Raw genomic sequence first — 18,726 nt, 5'->3', positions numbered from 1 at the left:
CAAGGGAGGGCACCAGGATGAGGTCTCTTGTTATCTGGTGTGCTCCCTGGGGCGTTTGCTGGGCCGCTGTGAGATACAGGAAGCTGGACTAGATGGGCCTATGGCCTGATCCAGTGGGGCTGTTCTTATGTTCTTATGAGTAGACATGCATAGGATGGGGCTCGAAGGCTGCGATCCTATCCATGCTTACCTGGGAGTAAGCCCCATTGACTGCAGTGGGACTGACTTCTGAGTAGACACGCCTGGGCTTGGGTCTGAAGCAGTTGGCGAGCTGCGCCCCCTCCCTCTCCTCGGAAGGTGGCGGCCAGCAGATGCGAGGGGGGAGGGGGGGGGAGGGGAGGGGAGGGGGCAGCCGGCCGCGTGCCACGGAGCTCAGGCGCGCCCGGGCAGAAGTTTGCAGAGGCGCCGCCCGCTGCAAGAGGCGGCAGCGCTCCGGAGCGGATCTGCTGGGCAGGCTGCGCCGGGCTCCCTTGGAGGACGGCGGGACAGGCGGCTGCTCCGCTACTTGCCCGCATGGGGTCCCCGCGCTGGAAGCGGCTCTGCCTGCTCTTCCTGGCCGGGCTGGCCGCCTCGCTCGTCTTCTACGGGCGCCACTACGCCTCGCCCGGCAGTCCCAGCACCGCGTCCAGGTGAGGCGGGCGGGGGGGGGGGGCTGCGCGACCCAGGGCGAGGCGTGCACAAGAAAGGGGGGGTGAAAGCAGCCCCCCTCTTCTCGAGAGCGGCCGGGAGCTGGGAATGCCCATCGCGCTGGGCAAGAAGGTGCCGCCCCAAGCCATCCAGCAAGGGTGCCGCTGAAGGGGCATCAAGCGCTGCCGGAAAGCCCCAACTGGGGCTGCGGTCCTCGCCGCACTTCCCTGGGAGTAAGCCCCATTGGCTAGAAGGGGACTGACTTCTGAGGAGACGTGCCTGGGAGTGGGCTCTGGGGCTGCAGTCCTGTCCCCACTTTCCTGGGAGTGAGCCCCGTTGACTAGATTAGGATTGGGCTCTAAGGCTGCAAGCCTAATCTACACTTACCAGGGAGTAAGCCCCATTGACTAGAATGGGACTTACCTCTGAGTAGACACGGATAGGAATGGGTTCTAAGTGTTCAATCCTATCCAATTTCCAGTGCTAGTGCAGTTGTGCCAGTGGAGTGTGCGCTGCACCCTGTGGTGGAGGGGCAGTCTCAGGGTATGGGAACATGTGTTCCCTTACACAAGGCTGCATTGTGGCTGCACCAGAGCTGGAAAATTGGATAGGATTGGGTCCTAAGGCACTTCTTGCTTAACATTCTCCATTGTCTGGGTCTGATTCCTGGGGATCTCTTGTGGTCAGTGTACAGAAAGGACACAGGTTGGGGGGGGGGAATGCAATGGGATAAAAGAAGATGCCAAGCAAAATCTGGCTTCCAGAGATGTGCTGCACATGTTGCTTCACAAAGAGAACATGCATGCAGCCCTCTCACCCACCCACCCCCACTTGATGTTCCGAGCTGTGCAAGAGACAATCCAGCGCAGCAACCACTAGGCTACCTCTCCTCCTGGAGAGGGAGGAAAGGCAACCCAGGGCAGCCAAGTGCTGGAGAGAAAGAGGGGTATTGTCCTCCCCTTCCAAAAGGCTGGGAATAAAAGCAGGCAGGGCATGCTCATTAAGTTCAGTGGAGTGCATAAATGCGCAAGCGGGTGAGCCTTTAGATGCCTGCCGTGCTCCAGGGTTCCCTACAACAATGCGGGAGTCTCAATTGGTGGGTCAAGCGGACCAACCAGAGGACTGCAGGGTTCTTCGGGAGGGGATCACCAGATGGCTTTAAACTGGGGGATGTGGAGTGGGAATGTTTTGGAATTTCCAATTTCAGGGTTGTGGATGTGGACAATGCCACAATCCATGTTGCTAATCCACTTAGTCTTTCCCCATAGCTGAGAGAGCAGTATAGAGTTTGTGGCTCTATACTGTATGTGGCTCTATACTCTATGTGTGACATGCTGAATTATCCTGCACATTAAGACACAGTGCTTGGTGAATGTGCATCCCAGTGGTTAGCATAAGATCCTGTGCTCAGTGTCCTGTCCCCCTTCTGCATAAGTCACTTGTTCTTACCAATACATCAGTCTGGGAGGGGAGGGGGGCACTATTTCCTGCTGTGTTATCCAGAAGCATATTGATAAAAATAGCTGTGGTAATATGTCCCATTTCATATGTGTAGCTCTGTGTTGGGGGAACACACAAAGGAAAATAAACCAAATATGTATCATTGAAACCTGGGTTCAAATCTCACTGGGGAAACATCATACATTGTGTCCTCAGGGATTGATTCTGGGTGCAGATTACATCTGAATTGTGTCATTTAATGTCACCCATGTATAAATCAATCATTGTCTGCCAAAGGTATATAAACACGGGACTGGTTTTTCCTGGTTAACATCCATGCATTCGCCTGAAGGCGGAACCCATGATTTTTATGTGTGAGTGCCTTTCATAAATGACATTATGATTATGCTTGGTGTTTATTAGTGCTTAAAGTGTTTCCATATCTTAAGTCAATAATTTTTGCAAGATCCAGTGGGGTTGTTCCCTGTATTGGCTATACCAGGGATCTCCAAACCCTGGCCCGGGGGCCAGATGTGGCCCACAGCAAGCCACTATCTGGCCTGCGGCCAGCCTCTTGTCTCCTGAAAGCATCTGGCCCACTCAACTGAACATGACCAGAGCTGTGCTCCAATTGCTTCTGGAGGGTGTTCTGAAGGCCAGAGAGGCTGAGTGAATGAGCCCACTCATTCATTTATTCATTCATCTAAGTTCCATCTCTATTTATTTAAATTTTATAATTAAATTTTTTTCTGGCCCTCAGCACTGCACCAGATATTTCATGCAGCCCTCTGGCCAAAAAGTTTGAAGACCCTGGGCTATACAGATGCTACAGATACATCATACATACTGTAATGCATGTTACATATGCAGGGTCAGGCCTGGTTAGTACTTGGATGAGAGACCGCCTGGGAATACCGGGTGCTGTAGACTTATACCATAATCTTTAGAGACTGAAGGTTGCCAACCAACCATCCCTGTACTACAGATGCAGAAGTAAAGAGACAGTAAAGCTGAAATCCTTTGTACACTTTCCTGGGAGTAAACCCTATTTAACATACTCATACTTACTTCCAAGTAGACATGTCTAGGATTGCACTGTAACTCTTCTAAATCTATGCAGTTGGTTCATGGCTAAGCTTAGAACCCGGGATTTGGGGTGCATAGCTCCTGACTTTAACCACTGTATGACTATACTTTTGCATCTGTACTTGTTTCAAGGGGTTCAAAGTTTTTGAGATTTTCAGCTAAGAAATATGTTAATAAGAATTTAAATAAGAAAATAAGTCAATAAGAGGAGCATAACAGAGTTATAAACCTAATTAATAACTCAAGAGAGAAAGGGATTATTGTTTAATATCTACAAGATCTGAATACATAAGGAACCTTTTTATTGGCAAGCTTAGGTGACTACAGGAGAAAGATCTACATTCTGATCAAGAAATGACAATATGTTGATAGGTTAGAATTTTCTGTTTCACAAAATATATTGCCATAAGGGAAAACTTGAAGGATTTTGTATTGATGCTGCTTCTCTTGGAATAATGGTTGGGGTAAAGTCAAACTGTTGGAGATGTGACTTCCTGCTAGTGGGTGTTTATACATAGCTGGTGATCACATAGGGTGCAATCCTAACCAACCTTTCAGCACTGATATAGCTGTGCCAATGTGACGTGAATTGCATCCTGCAATAGGGAGGCAGTCAAGGAGTTCTTGCTCCTATCCTAAGGAATTGTAATGGTAAAAAGATGGGTAAATTAGAAAAAGGCTAGAAAAAATAAAGTGGTTGCAAAAACCATTAGTGTTGATTGTGAGTTCTTAATTATTAGTTATTAAAGAGAGTTGGGCAGGAAGAATTAAGGCACTTAAAACATTTAAGAATAACTTGTCCTTGTTTGTTCAACCCTGGAATGTAAAAATGTCCACAAATCAATGAATCAGTTGTACAATAATAATCTGAGAAAAATTAAGGTACATAAGTCTGAGTAAAGTCAAATATTTTAATTATTTCTTTCTTCTTTGAGATGGTTTACTGTTCAAAGGAAAGGAACCCAAGGCTTCAGCTACCAGGGCCACGTCACTCTGTCTTGCTCGTACTGGGCTGGAGCAGGTCAATTATCGAAAACAACACATACATTGTACAGAACTCTATGAATTTTCACAATAGGAGAAAAAAATATTTGGAAGACTTTGGCAGCTGTGAGACTGCTTGCTTGCTCTTGTTCTCTCTCCCTTAGCAAGAGTGACCCAGCTCAGCAGTTACTTCATCCTGCAGGAAGAAGAAGGTGTGTGGTGGCAGGAACAGGAGAAGAGGAACAGATTGAGGGAGGGATGGCCATACATCATTATAATGCCACTCGGTTCAGCAGGCTGATCAAAATGTGTTGGTGGGCCAGATGGGGCCCGCAGGTCACCTTTTGGAGACTTTAAATGTTCAGTGTACAATTTGTAAATAAACATTAGCTTAGATTGGAAGACACCACTTTTGAGCTAAGAAATGCTTTGTACATGATGACTCTTTTATAGTCACAATGGGACCAGATTTGTTTTAAATAGACAGACAAGAAGATACATATTTCTGTAATGCTTGCATGTTCTTACAAAATCTGATCCCCTTTTGCATGCTAAGGTGCTTCAGTCCTAGAAGGGGTTTTCCCCACCACATATGTATCCAAAGTGGTACTTTCAGGTTCCTGGCACTCTGGGTGTCCTTCAGTGGTCTCTTCTGGTCCGTGGCATGGCTGTGAGAAGCGGGCAGAGCAGCTGGCTCAGCGACTTGTCTTTGTTTTGTGGGGCTTCTCTGAGCAGCAGTGACTTCAATAGCACTAGAAGCAATGGTAGCATTGCTGGGGCGAGGCTCCTGCCAGTAGCCTTCTTTCTCCCTCTAGAATGTGTTGTAAGGTCATTTCCTGGTGCATTCTGGAGATTAAAAGATGAGGACCAGCAAAAGAAAAGAAAAAAAGAGGACCACCCCATTTCAGCATTTAACTGATAGGAAATGCTATCAGTGCTTCAAGTGGAGCTAAAGCTGGTGATACCAGCACAGTGACAAACATTTTAAAAGGGGAAAAAAGCTCCCTCGTTGCCAGCAATAAGAAGGGTAAATAGCCCCCAAAAGCAGGTGAGCAAAAGTTTTTGCAGGCGGCTAAATTTCACAGGCTTAAGGACAAGCCTAAAATATACTTTAATAAATGAAAATGAATGTTTAAAAACCCTCAAATGAGTTTGTGCACTCTGTGAGCTTCCAGGACTTACAGAATATTGAGAGAGCAGACATAAGAAAATGTTAAAGTAGCTCATCTCCTGAGAAGAAAGTTTTTGTTCGCATCGCAGAGGCAAGAACCTCTGGCTTTGCCCCACTCCTTGTCTGGGCAGGGTCACACAATGACATGCTGCTGCCCAATCACAGTTACGTTGAAATCCTGGATTTCTCCATTCCCCCCCTCTTGTTGCCCCCCCCTCCCATGGGCTCCTCTCACTTCCATCTTAAGGGAGCCAAGAGGGCTTGGAAGCTGGGCAAATTGCTTGAGTCTGGAAACTAACTTTATGGAAGAGGGAAGCTGACACGCAGGATATTGAAGGTGCTAGTTGGGGAGGGAAGAAGGAGTGGGGGTGAGAATTGGCTTGCTTGAGCCCCTAACAGGTTATAGCAGTGGTTCCCAAATTGTGTGCCACGGTGCCTGAGGGTACTGCAGCAAACTTGAGATGTCCCTGGTGGCTTCTTCCTCCAGCTCTCCTGGGCATCATCATCTTGCCTGGCCCAAGACTGCATGAGGTCTCGCACAATGTCTGCGTGATCTCACGTGGTTCACATACGATTTGGGGGAAGTACTAGCTGCTGCTGCCACTGTGGCAGGGTGCCTTGGAAGAATGGTAAGCTAGGGAACCCCCGTGACCCTGGTAAGTTAGGGAACCACCGGGTTACAGTATTCTGGAGGTGAGCGTTGGGGTCAGAAGATCTGTTCCATAAGGTTAAAACTCTTCCCACTACATTATCCTTTCCGTTTCCAGCTATATGGTAACAAAGCCCTGTGGTTCAGGGCTGGCTCTGTATCCCCCTTCCCCCATTTTCCCGCTATGTCCCTTTTTCTCAATAGCACTGTATTTGTAACTACGTTACAGTGAAACAAAATGTATTTGTCTTTATAGTTGTTACAGACTAGTGTTCGAAATTAGAACCTGCAGAACATTCATCACCAGACATTTCAGGGAACTTCATTGGAGGAGCTCAGTATTTGCAGAAAGAACGTTCCAGCCTGTCTGTCTTTCAGTCTTTTTCTTTACACTGATCAAACAATATCTCTTTCTTTTCAAGCCCATTAGTATTTTACAATAACATGGATCAAAGAGTTCTGATGGTTATCTTTCCTGCAAACAATTCAGAATGAAAAATGAATGTGTGGCCAGAAATTCAGAACCGCCCCACCTTTGTTCACTTAGGAAAGGCTGCTGGAAACTACTGTCTTGGCTGAGTCAAAAAGGTCTATTGATCATTTGCAAAGGGAGGGTTTGCGTTGTTGGGGTATCATCTCTTTTTCAAAAGCGAGACACCAAACCAGAGTGCGTTTCAGTTGAACGGAAATATTTATGCTCATTAAGATAGCAAAGCCAGGGAGCACTTGGCATCACACTTGTACCCATTTCTTGTCAGCAAACTACAGGTTAGATATACATGCTTGTAATGAGGCATGCAGTGCAATCCTAACCTGCCCTGCATCCAAGGCAGGATTGGGGCTGAAAGCAGCTCAGCCCTGGGCAAGGGAAATCGGCGGCGCAAATCTGAGCAGCCTGGGGCCTTCTCGGGTTGCCCAGGAATGGGGTTAGGATCTGGCATAATTGCCAGATCCTGGCCATGCCTTCCACACCCCACCTGCCCACCCCTGGGAATGCCCCCTGCTCCAAAACACCTCCCTCCCACCTCTTCCCTGCCCTCCCCATGCCCCTCCTGACCCCTGCATCAGCCAACACAAACTCACCCTCCATGGGGCCCATGTTGCCATGGGAAGGCCTGCACAAGTCCCTTGTGCCGGCCAAAGTGCAATTGTGCTGGCGTGGTTTATGGCACTTTCATGACAACAAGGGACTTGTTTTCAGTGCAAAGCAGCCTCCAAAGGCTTGAATTTTGAACTGTGTAGCTGAGAAGTGATGGTGGAGGGAAAAGACTGCTTAACATTTTTCCCCCTATCCATTGTTCTGCCAAATGCATGTTTTGCTTAGATCTTGAGACCACGCAGGAGCAAAAAGCAGCCAGGGCACAATTTTGAGGACAATTTTCTGGTGGGGAAAGGGTTATGTACTCTCTCCCTCCTTGTTTTACTCTGCTTCAGGTTGGAGCCTCCCAGTTTGCCTGTCACTGTAAAAAAAGGAAGGCCAGAGTTTCGTTACAGTCACTGTGTGTAACATTTAGTCACCTGTGACAAGATATATTTTAGAAACAACCAAACTTTCTGAACAGGAGAAATGCCTACAGCAGTGGTTCTCAAACTCTCTGGGAGTTTTTGAGAGCCACTGAGTTCTTGCGTGGGCGGGAGGGGGGAGGCAGCAGGGGTGGGGGAAGGCAATGCGCGATCCCCAGGATCGTGCCGCTCAGGGGGGGCTGCAGGGGCTTGGGTACATGTACCCAAGCCCCTGCAACCTCCTGGGGGTGCGGGGAGCCCGGCACGACCTGCAGCAGGGCTCCCCACAGCAGTGAAAGTAGATGCGGAGCAATCGTGCCCCACAGTGGAGCGCGATCGCTCCGCATCTACTTTCACTGCTGTGGGGAGCCCTGCTGCAGGTCGCGCCGGGCTCCCCGCACCCCTACAGCCCCCCTGAGCCCCCCTTAAGGGGGCAGGGGCCAGGGCCCCCAGGCTGTGGCGTTACAATGCCCCAGTTTGAAAAGCCCTGGCCTACAGTGACACAAGCCCTTAGAGGATAGGTGACACAGGTCAACTTTCTTGGAGAATGCCAGGTAGTGGTTCTCACTTGTCATCTTGTCTAACATGCTCTTCATTGAAAGAAACAATTATTCTTCCTGCTTTCAGTCAAATCTCATCAACTGTTCCCACCCAGATAATAGATTTTCAGGGACATAAACAGCTGCTGGAGGCTGCACCTTCAGAACTCAGCCATACCTGGGAATGTATTCCCAAGCCACAATGAGATCCAGTAAATCCTTGGACTATAAGACCACGGAATTTGCTCGTTTATGTGGTATCCCTCCAGTGCCTTGGAGAGTATTATTAAGAATAGTAACGTACACTTTTCCACAGTAGCTCACAACATGGTTTTACAGAGCAAAAGAAATCGCTGCATGGTTCCCTGTCCATAAAGGGCATAAATCTACACAATTGCCCGATACGTTTAGTTAGGCTGGCATCACTACCCTCCTCAACTCTAAGCTGCTCCTAGTTCTCTTTTCAACACAAAGGACTGTAGTTGGCACCAGGCCTTCCCAATCATCCCACTGATGGTTTCAACTTAGATCTGCACTTGCTGCTTTGTTGTTCAGGGAACTATGGTGAGCAGGCTAGGAGGTAACCACAACAAAACTGTGCCTGCCCCACGCATTAGCCTCTCCTTACAATGGGCCTCTTGATCTAATCATTGAAAACACTGAATGCTATTAACTCATTCAAGGTTTTGCACTTGAATGAATAGTGTGATTGTAACCCTTTAATGCTATTTTTCAGCAAAGGTGGCATTTCAGAGACTACTCTGAATAATTTTAACTCTTTAAAACTGAATAATTTTAATAATTTATTTTTTATAAAACCAACTTGAAGCTGACCTCAAGGCAATGTGCCTAGTCAAGAGATAATCATTAACGGCAGTGATATCATCAGCAATGGACATTCCTTCATGCTGACAGTTCCAGTTGAGCATTGATGGATGCTTTCGCCCTCATCTTTTTTGGTTTCCAAAAGAGTTTGCAATGAAGGTGATGGGAAGGGCATGTTTGAGTAAGTCAGACTTGCTTAAATCTTTCCACTAGATTTTAAGATGTAGAAGAGTAGTCAGTCAAATGGTCCAGAAGTCAGGGATACAGCAGGTCACAGTCACAAGAAGGCAGTCCAAATCAGTACGCAAGAAACACCACCACCACAACCCACACCTTGGTGTCTGTGCTTGCCCTATATATACCCGGGCCAGCCAATCAGAGTAGGGTGACCTCATAGTCACAAGACAGTCTTGTGACCCACTCTGATTGGCTTTCCAGTGGTGCATTGCACCACTCCACCATAGCCTATGTGACTCTGCACACATCCACCCAGTTCACGTGACTCTCACCTGTAAGAGGTGCAGCTGATTGCTAATCAGCATAGAGTGCTGCTGTTCGTTTAAGTACATTTTATACCAGGCCTGGACATCAAGGCCCCTCCTGCCACATCCTGGTTTACAATAATTCACGACCTGGGATGCCAAAGGCCTGACACATACTATTGAACGCTCTTCAGTCTAAAACAAACATAACCTGTTTGCAAGTTGTTGAAGTTTTGTGTGTATGTCAGAACAGCTGAATAACCAGGACAAAGTGCTGTAAGATCAGAAAGGTGTAATTAAGTAAAAAAAAAAAATAACATAAATCCAGGCACATTAGCAAAAAGAAAATTCAACCAATGTGGCATGTGTAGGCATGATGATTCAGCAACAGGGTTGTGTTACTTGTTAGATTTCTGCTTCTCATGCACAGGAACCCTACACAAAAAACCAAGTGGCAGTCCTGCTACCTTAGAGTTACCAACTCTGTCTGAAGTTATTCCTGGATATTTTTTTCCCCCAGCATGATATAATGTTTTTAGATGCAAGGAATGGCACCAGGATTGTGTGCCTTGTGTGTTCCCTGAGGCATTTGGTGAACCACTGTGAGATACAGGAAGCTGGACTAGATGGGCCTATGGCCTGATCCAGAGGGGCTGTTCTTATGTTCTTTACTTTGGAAATTACCAGGGTCCCTGTTAAAATCTCCAGGACTGCTTTCAGCAATCACTTGGAGATGAAGGCTGATCCTTGGCTGGTCGTGGAGGTTAGCAATTCTACTAATCCACTATTTTGACATTACCAAGTAACTGTAGAATATCCAAGCAGCAACAAAGGACTCACAACTCCTCTTGGGTGATCAGTATTTCTGCCTATATTTTGAAATCTTCTCCCCAATTTGTTCTTTCTATAAATTTTTATACCATTTTTTGGACATAATTCCATTCTCAGAAGACTAGCAACATTTTTCAAACCTTACATGTGTGAACATGTGTGTGTTGCAAGGCCAATGTAGGTTGCAGGGTGAGAAAATTTTCTGCAAACTGGTTAGTGTACATTCATAAGGGGTACCATGTTCATTCCTGAACTTGTACCCTAGAGCTAAATACAATAGAGCTTTTCAAATTCACAAATCACTTTAATGCATCTCTTTGAAAAATTAGCTGGCTCATAGTTGCACTCTCTAAGCATGTGGAGCTTGGTTCATTCCTTGAGCGGAATGTTTTGGAATCTGTTCTGATGGTTGCAGTTCAAGGAGTTGACCGTCCAGGAATGGTCCAATGTCAAGGACCATCCTGTGTGGGCAGAACAAGAGACAAAGGACCTTTGTGATGGATGGCCAAACAATGATTTCCAAACTGAGGAACAAACCGAGGAATCATGTTTGTTCACTTCTGCATATATTTAACAAGTGTCAACCATCAAGTGTCAACCATCAAGTGTCAACCAACAAGTGCGCAACTTCCTGATTTTAGAAATGGGTTATGTCAGAATGCCAGATGCAAGGGAGGATCTTGCAAGGACCAGGATGAGGTCTCTTGTTATCTGGTGTGCTCCCTGGGGCATTTGGTGGGCCGCTGTGAGATACAGGAAGCTGGACTAGATGGGCCTATGGCCTGATCCAGTGGAGCTGTTCTTATGTTCTTAAGTTCATCACTCCTCAGCCCTGAAGCCCATAGCAAACACAGTAATGTCTGCCAAGTGGCAGGCAGGATTTATGCAATTGCTCTGTCAGTCTTTTGTCCTGAGTTACTTATCTACCCCAGTCCTGGTCATTAATGTCTGTTGTAAGCTTCCTGATCGTTTGCCCTGGTTTTGGAGACCTGGTTTTCTGCTCTAGTTGTCAGGCTGCTTACAACTTGACAAGTCTTGGACAATCTGGAATGTCTGACACTTTTATACTTGCAAGTATTTCTGCTGCCCAACAGCAAGGTTGTCATGTGGACAAGATCTTAGTCTAATGTCTTTTGGTTTTCCAGGCAGATGCCAGGATAAGACCACAAAGCAATTCCATCAGAGCAAATTCACAAAGCAATTTGGCGTATGTGGCTACACAAGAGTGCTCCAGCAAGAGACAATTTGCTGTTGTGATATCACTGCCATGCATGCGATCTGAAACTGATTTTTAGTGTGTGCAAACAAAGCTAAATTCGTTTCAGGACATGGAGAAGGAATCTCATGATATAATGTGCTAGAGCTGGACTAAGCTGCCTTTTTTTCTTCTTCTTAAACCATGGCCACCACTTATGCTTGCAAGTCATATGAAACATTCTCAGAATAGTTCTAGTTAAAAGACAACAGCAAGTAGCTCTAATGGTGGAACGAAAAAGAAACACACCCATGAAGCACCTACCTTCGGAAAACTGTGGTGCTGGTAAATTCTAGGAACTGTCCGTAAAAATAGCACAGCCCAATATGAAACAAGTGAGAACTGCACATGTTCATGCTGGTATTCTGTGTATGTCAGCAAAGTTTGCTTGTGAAAATAATACAAGAAGGTTTTTGTGTTTTTTTTAGCTCTACAAGGTATAGAAATCCTACAAAATCACATTCACAAATGTGTGGGAGCAATTTGCAATCTGAGGATTTACAATCTAACAATCTAATCTGAGGGTTTACAAAGATAGCAGTGTGCAATCTGAATTTAAGAGTACAGGTCCAACCTTGTTATACAGATTTTTTATACACGGATTTGACTCGACACAAATGGCCCCTGCAAATGAGAAGGAATGTGCTGATCCCTGGAGAAGGGGAAAAATGCATCCCTTTAAAATCACAGTTTTAAAACCCACTTTTCTTACTATTGGAGAGAGACAGTCATGTAAGCAATTACAGGTATAACCTAACTATCCATGGGTTTTTCATCCATGTACAAAAATCCATTGACTTTCTATGGGATGAGAAGGGCCCTTTAAATTAAAGGAAAACAGTCCTTTAACAATAGCCTCTTTAATGTGAGAAAGGGTAGCTGGTTGACAATCCATCAGTCATTCTCCAGGCACTTAGCTTCATTCTCAGGTAAGCAACCCCTCCTTTCCTCCTGAGCACCTAAAATATAATCTCTTTGCTCTGGGTGAAGGGAGGGGTTGCTGACTCCTACTGAAGACTTTCTAAGTGCCTGGAGAGAGAGAGATTGATAGATTATCTTCTTAATGACTCTGGTTTACATCACAAAGCTCAGCAAGGCTGTTTTTAAATCACCAAGCAAAGGGTCATTGTTTTTTTAAATGATTTGCCTTAATGTGATTTTTGGCATCCACTTGAGACTAAATTTGAAAGAACTATTATTTGAAATTGAAATAATTTGAACACTAATTTGAAAGAACAATAATCTCCCTAAACTGGGAGATTTGTCAACACTAAAATGTAGACAGATTTGATTTTATGACATTGCCAAGATCCAAGGGATCACATGACTCATGCCACAAGTCAAGGAGGCCTTTGGGTTTATGGTTTGTTTGTTTTTAACAGCAGCTCCTCTTGCTGCATGGTAAACCTACTTGGAAACTGAGGAACCCCCAAAAGCACTTTGTGATATGGTAATGGGGAGATCTGCTATTCCAAGGGGTTAGTCACCGATCCCACTGGAGATCAGCCTGTACTTATTTTGTTGTTCAACTCTGTCAAACCTCTGGAGTTTTTGAGTGTGAGTTTAGTTTGAGAGTTTGAGTTTCTTTGGTTAGATAAAGAGGTAGAAAGATGATTATTATTAGAGAAAAGTGCATATTCTCAGTGAAGGTCACTGTGACAAAGGCAGTAGGCACAAAACCAGTTAAACTGACGTAAACCCCTGTGGGCTACAGTTAAGAAAAAAAGACTTCAATTCTGCAACTGAACCAGTTTACAGTTAGGCTACTTGTAAACCAGAGGGAATATGGGGATTCCATACTGAGGATTCTAAACAGAAGCAGGACTTGCCTCTCTTCCAGCTGTCTCCGAGTGTACTGTAGTTGTTGAGGGAATCACTGTAGGAGTTTGAAGTGCGCGCACACATACAAAATAAAGAGCCTTGTCAGACAGAGTGGGCGGACGTTGGTCACTCAGTGGAACCACAGAAGAACATAATCCTAGAGCCCATTTAGAGCTGGGGAATTGCCAAAAACCCAAGTCAGGAGTTTGTGTTCACTATCAGCAAGTCCTCATATTTCAGAGAAGGCTTCCTCAACAACATGGGCCTTGTCTAATCCACAATAAAGCATTTTCTGTGGATACATGCTGATATTGATCTCGCCTCCACCTAAATCAGGGCAGGTTATGCTCCTGCCTCCACCTAAATCATGCTCCGAGAGGGCTTTGAAGTCAAGCTTCTGTTTCCCAATGAATGAACCTCTTTCTTCCTTTTTCACCTAGCATGTTGGGAGGTGGAGCTGCTGTAAGCTTATCTATTCTGCCTGAGAAAGTGCAGGCAGCCAAGTAGCCCAACAACTTGACATGGCTTGCTGTTGGCTAGAAAGCAAAACAGTTCTGTACTTCTTCTGCCTGCCCCAGCTAGATGCACAGTCCTCCGTCACAGAAAGCATTTTTTTTAAAGCCCTTCTAGCCTCTCCATGTGTGATTCTAGTGGAATGTGTGTTATCAGACCTCAGTGGCAGGAGCTGAGATCCATTCAGACTACTTTGTATCCTTCATCATGGTTCCCAGGGACAGTCCATTAATGGTGGCCCAGGAAGTACATTGGCAGGAGCAGCCACCACTCCACTGGCCACCCGGATTCGCCAGGCCTCTTTGACATGTGGATTTGCCATCTTCACTTGTCACTGTTGCCACTGCCGTCCTCCTCTTCTCAGCCCCCTGACTTGCTGTTAAAAAGGCAGAGACCATATGGGAGAGGATGTGAGAAGAGTTGCTGTACCTCAGCATTCTCATCCCTGTCCACTTTTTCTCTCCCCCACCCTCCCTGCTTGTTGTGGGGAGAAGGATGGGAAGTGGCAGTGGCAAGGAGGTATGTTTAGAGGGGTGCCGGGGGAGTCACAGGAGGGATGAAAAGGGGCACGAGAGAGATCTGGGTTGCAGGGGGTATGAGTGGGTGAGATTGGGGGGATGTGGGGAAGATTGGGAAGGGGAAATGGTGAGGGTAGGGTGTAAAAGTTTGTGCAGCACCCTGTATGCAGCACCAGGGGTGGCAACTAACCTGAAAGACCTAGGCAGTGGGTGATCAGCAGCAGAAAGCTACCTGCTTTCCCCTCTAGCTCTTAGCCATGGATTGGTGCCCACCTACCTGCTCTCGCCCAAAGATAGGTACTACTTCTATGCATGAGTGATAGCCTTTCCCCATCATTTTGTATCTGCCTGCTGTGCTGGCAACAGCAAAGGAGACTGCTCTCCTGTAAAGTGCAAATAGCAAAGGATTAAACAACAGATAAAATAGGCAGCCATTTACAAAAAGCGGCTAAGGATTGGGGCTGCAATCCTGTGCACAACCCTCAAAAGCTGGGTCTGTCTCGTTATCCCATTATTACAGCAAGCGAGGGGAGGAGAAGCAGGACTGGATAACATGCCTAAGGCCACTGGGTGAGTTCTTCAAAAAGAAGTGAGATTTGAATCTGGGACTTCCCAGCTCGGTTTCTGAGTCATTGTGCCGCATTAGCTTTCAATTTGGGTTTAAGTTTACAAGTCAGAGTGCTCCCTCAAGACATACTTTCAAACCAACCTGCCTGGAGCACTGCAAGAAACTTGTGACTACTTGTAAATCTCACGTGCCGGACCAAAACCCATTGGCATGAACAGAATAATACTAGTGATGTGCTTTTATGTCATTTCCATTGGTGGATTTTATTCCAACCTTTGGAGGAGGGGGGGAATAACAGGATTTATGAGTTTTTACTGCTCATAATATGACAGCATTTTGCCCTGGGGAAAAAAGGGAATTCTTTATAATGAAGAATGGGAAGTGATCTCTTTGTGAATTGGCATTCTGCTTTCAACCACATCAAAACACTACTTTTGCCCCGTAGTGCTGTTTTGTGCTCTGATTAGCAGGGACATCCCCTTCTCTGTCTTTCATCTGTCAGATTACAAGGGGATCACCATTTCCCATTCCATTTCAGATATCAGTACCAGATAGAAACTGTGTCTCAACTTGGATAGAATGCCCTGCTGTTTACCTCCGATGTAACAAAACTCCGTGAAGTCATCCAATAACAGGCCTAAGAGCACTCCAGGAGAGTGAGGGCACAGCTCTGCCAACTTACATGAATGTAATAGTAATTCCTTCTTTTTCCTGGGCCCTGAAATTGTGAGAGGGGAGCAATGAGATCTCACACAATCCTCAAACTACAATTCTAATTTCCCACGATTCCTCAGTGGAATGTATGTCAGCTGGATTAACACGAAACCTGTCTATGACTTAGATATGCCCTTAGATAAGTCTTTGACAAACCAAACCAACATCCTCGTGTATTATAGGCTAGTGCACTTTCCTTCAAGTTAATGGTGAATATGGGGTGCTACTAGGTTATATGCTTCCTTGGTTCCAAAGCCATTGCAAGTCTGTGACAGCTATTACTGGCTCAAGGCTGTTCACATCGTAAGCATGCTGATGTCACACTGTAGGTGATCAGAGCCAGATTGCTCCTGATTTCTTAACTCACTGCTTCTTTGGGCTGGTGCTTACATTCATGTTAATATTTAAATAAGGCCTGAGGAAGAAATGAAGCAGTTGATACTCTGCCACCCCTGCAGAATGGAAAGCAAGAGGGGGGCATTTGAAAAATGGAATATGCATCTGAGCCAATATTGGTTTTACATGTAAATCAGATGTGGGAAATGCAAAGACATTTTTTTGGTTTCATGCAAAAAACCATCACCCGTTGTTTGCAGCTGTGAAGGGTACTAGATGCAGTGTGTCAGCTTCTGTTTGTCTACAGAACTGAATATTAATTTAATTAATATTTAGACAGGAAAAATTGGGGGGGGGGAGGAATTATTAAAACTTGCAGTTCAACAAATGTTTAACAACCAACATTTGCTCTTTTTTGTACAGGAATGTCATGATTTCCATCTGTAAATACTCAGATGTTTTTAGACTTTAAACCAGCTAACGTTAAGCACGTTTAAAGTGCTCTTTCTTTCAATGGAAGAGTGAATCATATACTTAAATCTTGCCCACTGAGATCAGTGAGACTAACACCATAGCCCTATGCAGAAGTAAATCCCATTGGGTTTAACAGAATTTACTCCCTGGTAAGTGTGTATGGGATTGCAGCCTTAAGCATGCCTTCCCCCTTGACATAGTCCCAGTTCAGATTGGACCCTTCCATGCATGCTATTTGCCGGGGGGGGGGGGGGACTTTCCATTTCCAAAGACCACTTTTTTCTATGCAGATAGGATGTCTGGGTGCCACAGTCCTTATTAGGACTGTGGTGGGGCATAAACCCTCCTCCCATCCCAATCTGGATTGCCCCCCACACTTCCTATTAACATAAGAGCAGATGAGCATACAGGGATTGATTCCATCTGGTCTGAGCTTTAGCTCATCTGTTTCAGCTTGCTGTCAACTGGCCATCCTTATGGCTGAGGTGATCTGCTGCATTGATGGCCCTTTAATGATCCTCTGTTGCTAGTGGCCAAGGCTCACCAAAGACTTTGAATCATAGGAGAGCATAACTCAGAGACAGAAATGCCAAACATCTGAATTTAAACATTATTTTTACATGCATAGGAATTTGTTGTTCTGACAATCACAGTGTACACTAAACTGAGATCTAGAGATCTCTGTACAGTATATAAAATTCCTAGATTCTGCATGGGTGGGAGGAAGGGTATGCATCTGGTGCTCCTGTACATGTTTACTGCCAACAGCATATCACTATTACCAGCTGGGATCTGCTATGTGTGGCACTGCAGCTGGGAACTGTTCCTCTCCAAAGGGCAATCAGTGTTCCCAGAGCTGATAGCAATATATATATATAGTGCAGTCTGTCCCTGGTCTGTCTCCCTGGCTATGGGCCTTCCTTCTTTGCCTCTTAGCCTCAGACTGTTGGCCAAGTGTCTCTTCAAACTGGGAAAGGCCATGCTGCACAGCCTGCCTCCAAGCGGGCCGCTCAGAGGCCAGGGTTTCCCACTTGTTGAGGTCCATTCCTAAGGCCTTCAGATCCCTCTTGCAGATGTCCTTGTATCAGCTGATAAACAGAAGGAATGGGATCCTCTTGCACAGCCTTGGGCATGTGGCCTGCTGTCACATGGAAATGTCTCTGAAATTGGGCCAGCATTTCTCCTTTGTTTCTGGCCTGCTAAATGTCTGGGCAGAAAAAAGAAAGAAAGAAAAAAGACAGGCTTACCTTTCAAATCCTACTCTGCCCAATTGCCACATACCTGGTTTGATTTGGTGTGGGTCAACATGCATCTTTCCTGTAATATCTGCACAAGGCAAGGCATGGCTGGAAACCGGTATAGAAGGAATCAGACGACATTACTCCCGTTAAGAAAATGTAGATGGACAGAAATTTCAGATCAGCTATCAACAACCTGCCACTGTCGCTGTTGCATCTAGCTGGGGCTGGTGACTATGTCCTTGTGCACTCTCTTGCACAGTTTGAATTCTGTTTCCTTCTGCGTAGCCATTGTGCATGTTCATGCCAACTCAGGTCACAATATAAGAAGCTTGCAAACATTAGAACATTAAGCAGAGGGGAATTTATGTACCTGTTCTTGATCTTGAAAAAAGACCTTGTCTCCACTTCCTATAATGAAAGTAAAGATAAGGGAACCCAGAGCTGCTATTCTGCAATTTGCACATCGTATTCCCAAAGGTCTTGTGCTAAACTGAACATATTATTGAACAGTTATTGCTTAACTGAAGCATTAGCCCACTTCATTTGCCAGCTATTTGGCATCTTCTCAATTGCCAGCTTAGCAACTAATAAATAAAAGTTCTTGCTAAGTTTCAGCAGCTACATAACTGAGATCTAAAGTCTTGCAAGGTCTCCTTTTCAAGACCTTAAATCTGAACGACAGCAGTTTAGATTTAATTGCTTTAGTTAATATTTAAGTAGGCTGCAACACCTTGGAATTTTCTGAAGATCTGTGCTATGTTTTGGTCTAGACTAGCAAGCTCAGTTCACCTCTTGGGCATATTACCTTAATTGAAAACAGCAAGGCTTGGGAAGCCACAATGAAGGTGAAATGATAAGAACACAGGCAAAATCCTGTCACAGTTTTCAAAGCAAGGAGAAGGAAAATTGTTCTTAAATATCAGGTGTCTCTCAGTGGCGTACCTAGGTGGTGTCCATAAGTACATGCATTCCCGGGTGGCAGAGGGGGGTGGCCAGCAGCTTGTGCTGATCCTCAGCTTTGTTTCTACTCCGGTGTGGCTTTTTTTCTGAGTCGCCATCTCTAACTCGACATTGGCAGGTTTTAAATTTGATTTTCTCATGAACACGCACGGTGAGGCTGCAGCCTCCTCCACTGTTCTCTCCCCCTTA

The 18,726-nt window shown here is 45.6% G+C and overlaps 1 protein-coding gene across 3 annotated transcripts in view; it reads left to right on the top strand.

The window, feature by feature from the left end:
- Nucleotides 1-405: 405 nt before the first annotated feature.
- The window catches only part of ST6GALNAC2 (ST6 N-acetylgalactosaminide alpha-2,6-sialyltransferase 2), a 47,019-nt gene continuing 28,698 nt past the window's right edge, over nt 406-18,726 (top strand). For all 3 annotated transcript variants that reach the window (XM_066617868.1, XM_066617867.1, XM_066617865.1), the window contains exon 1: nt 406-629. In XM_066617868.1, the coding sequence (XP_066473965.1) occupies nt 514-629 (116 nt within the window). In that variant the 5' untranslated portion in view covers nt 406-513. The remainder of the gene's footprint in view (nt 630-18,726) is intronic.

Source organism: Tiliqua scincoides, chromosome 2 (genome assembly GCF_035046505.1).
Source record: "Tiliqua scincoides isolate rTilSci1 chromosome 2, rTilSci1.hap2, whole genome shotgun sequence".
Lineage (NCBI taxonomy): Eukaryota > Metazoa > Chordata > Lepidosauria > Squamata > Scincidae > Tiliqua > Tiliqua scincoides.
This window is presented reverse-complemented; position numbering and strand designations above follow the sequence as displayed.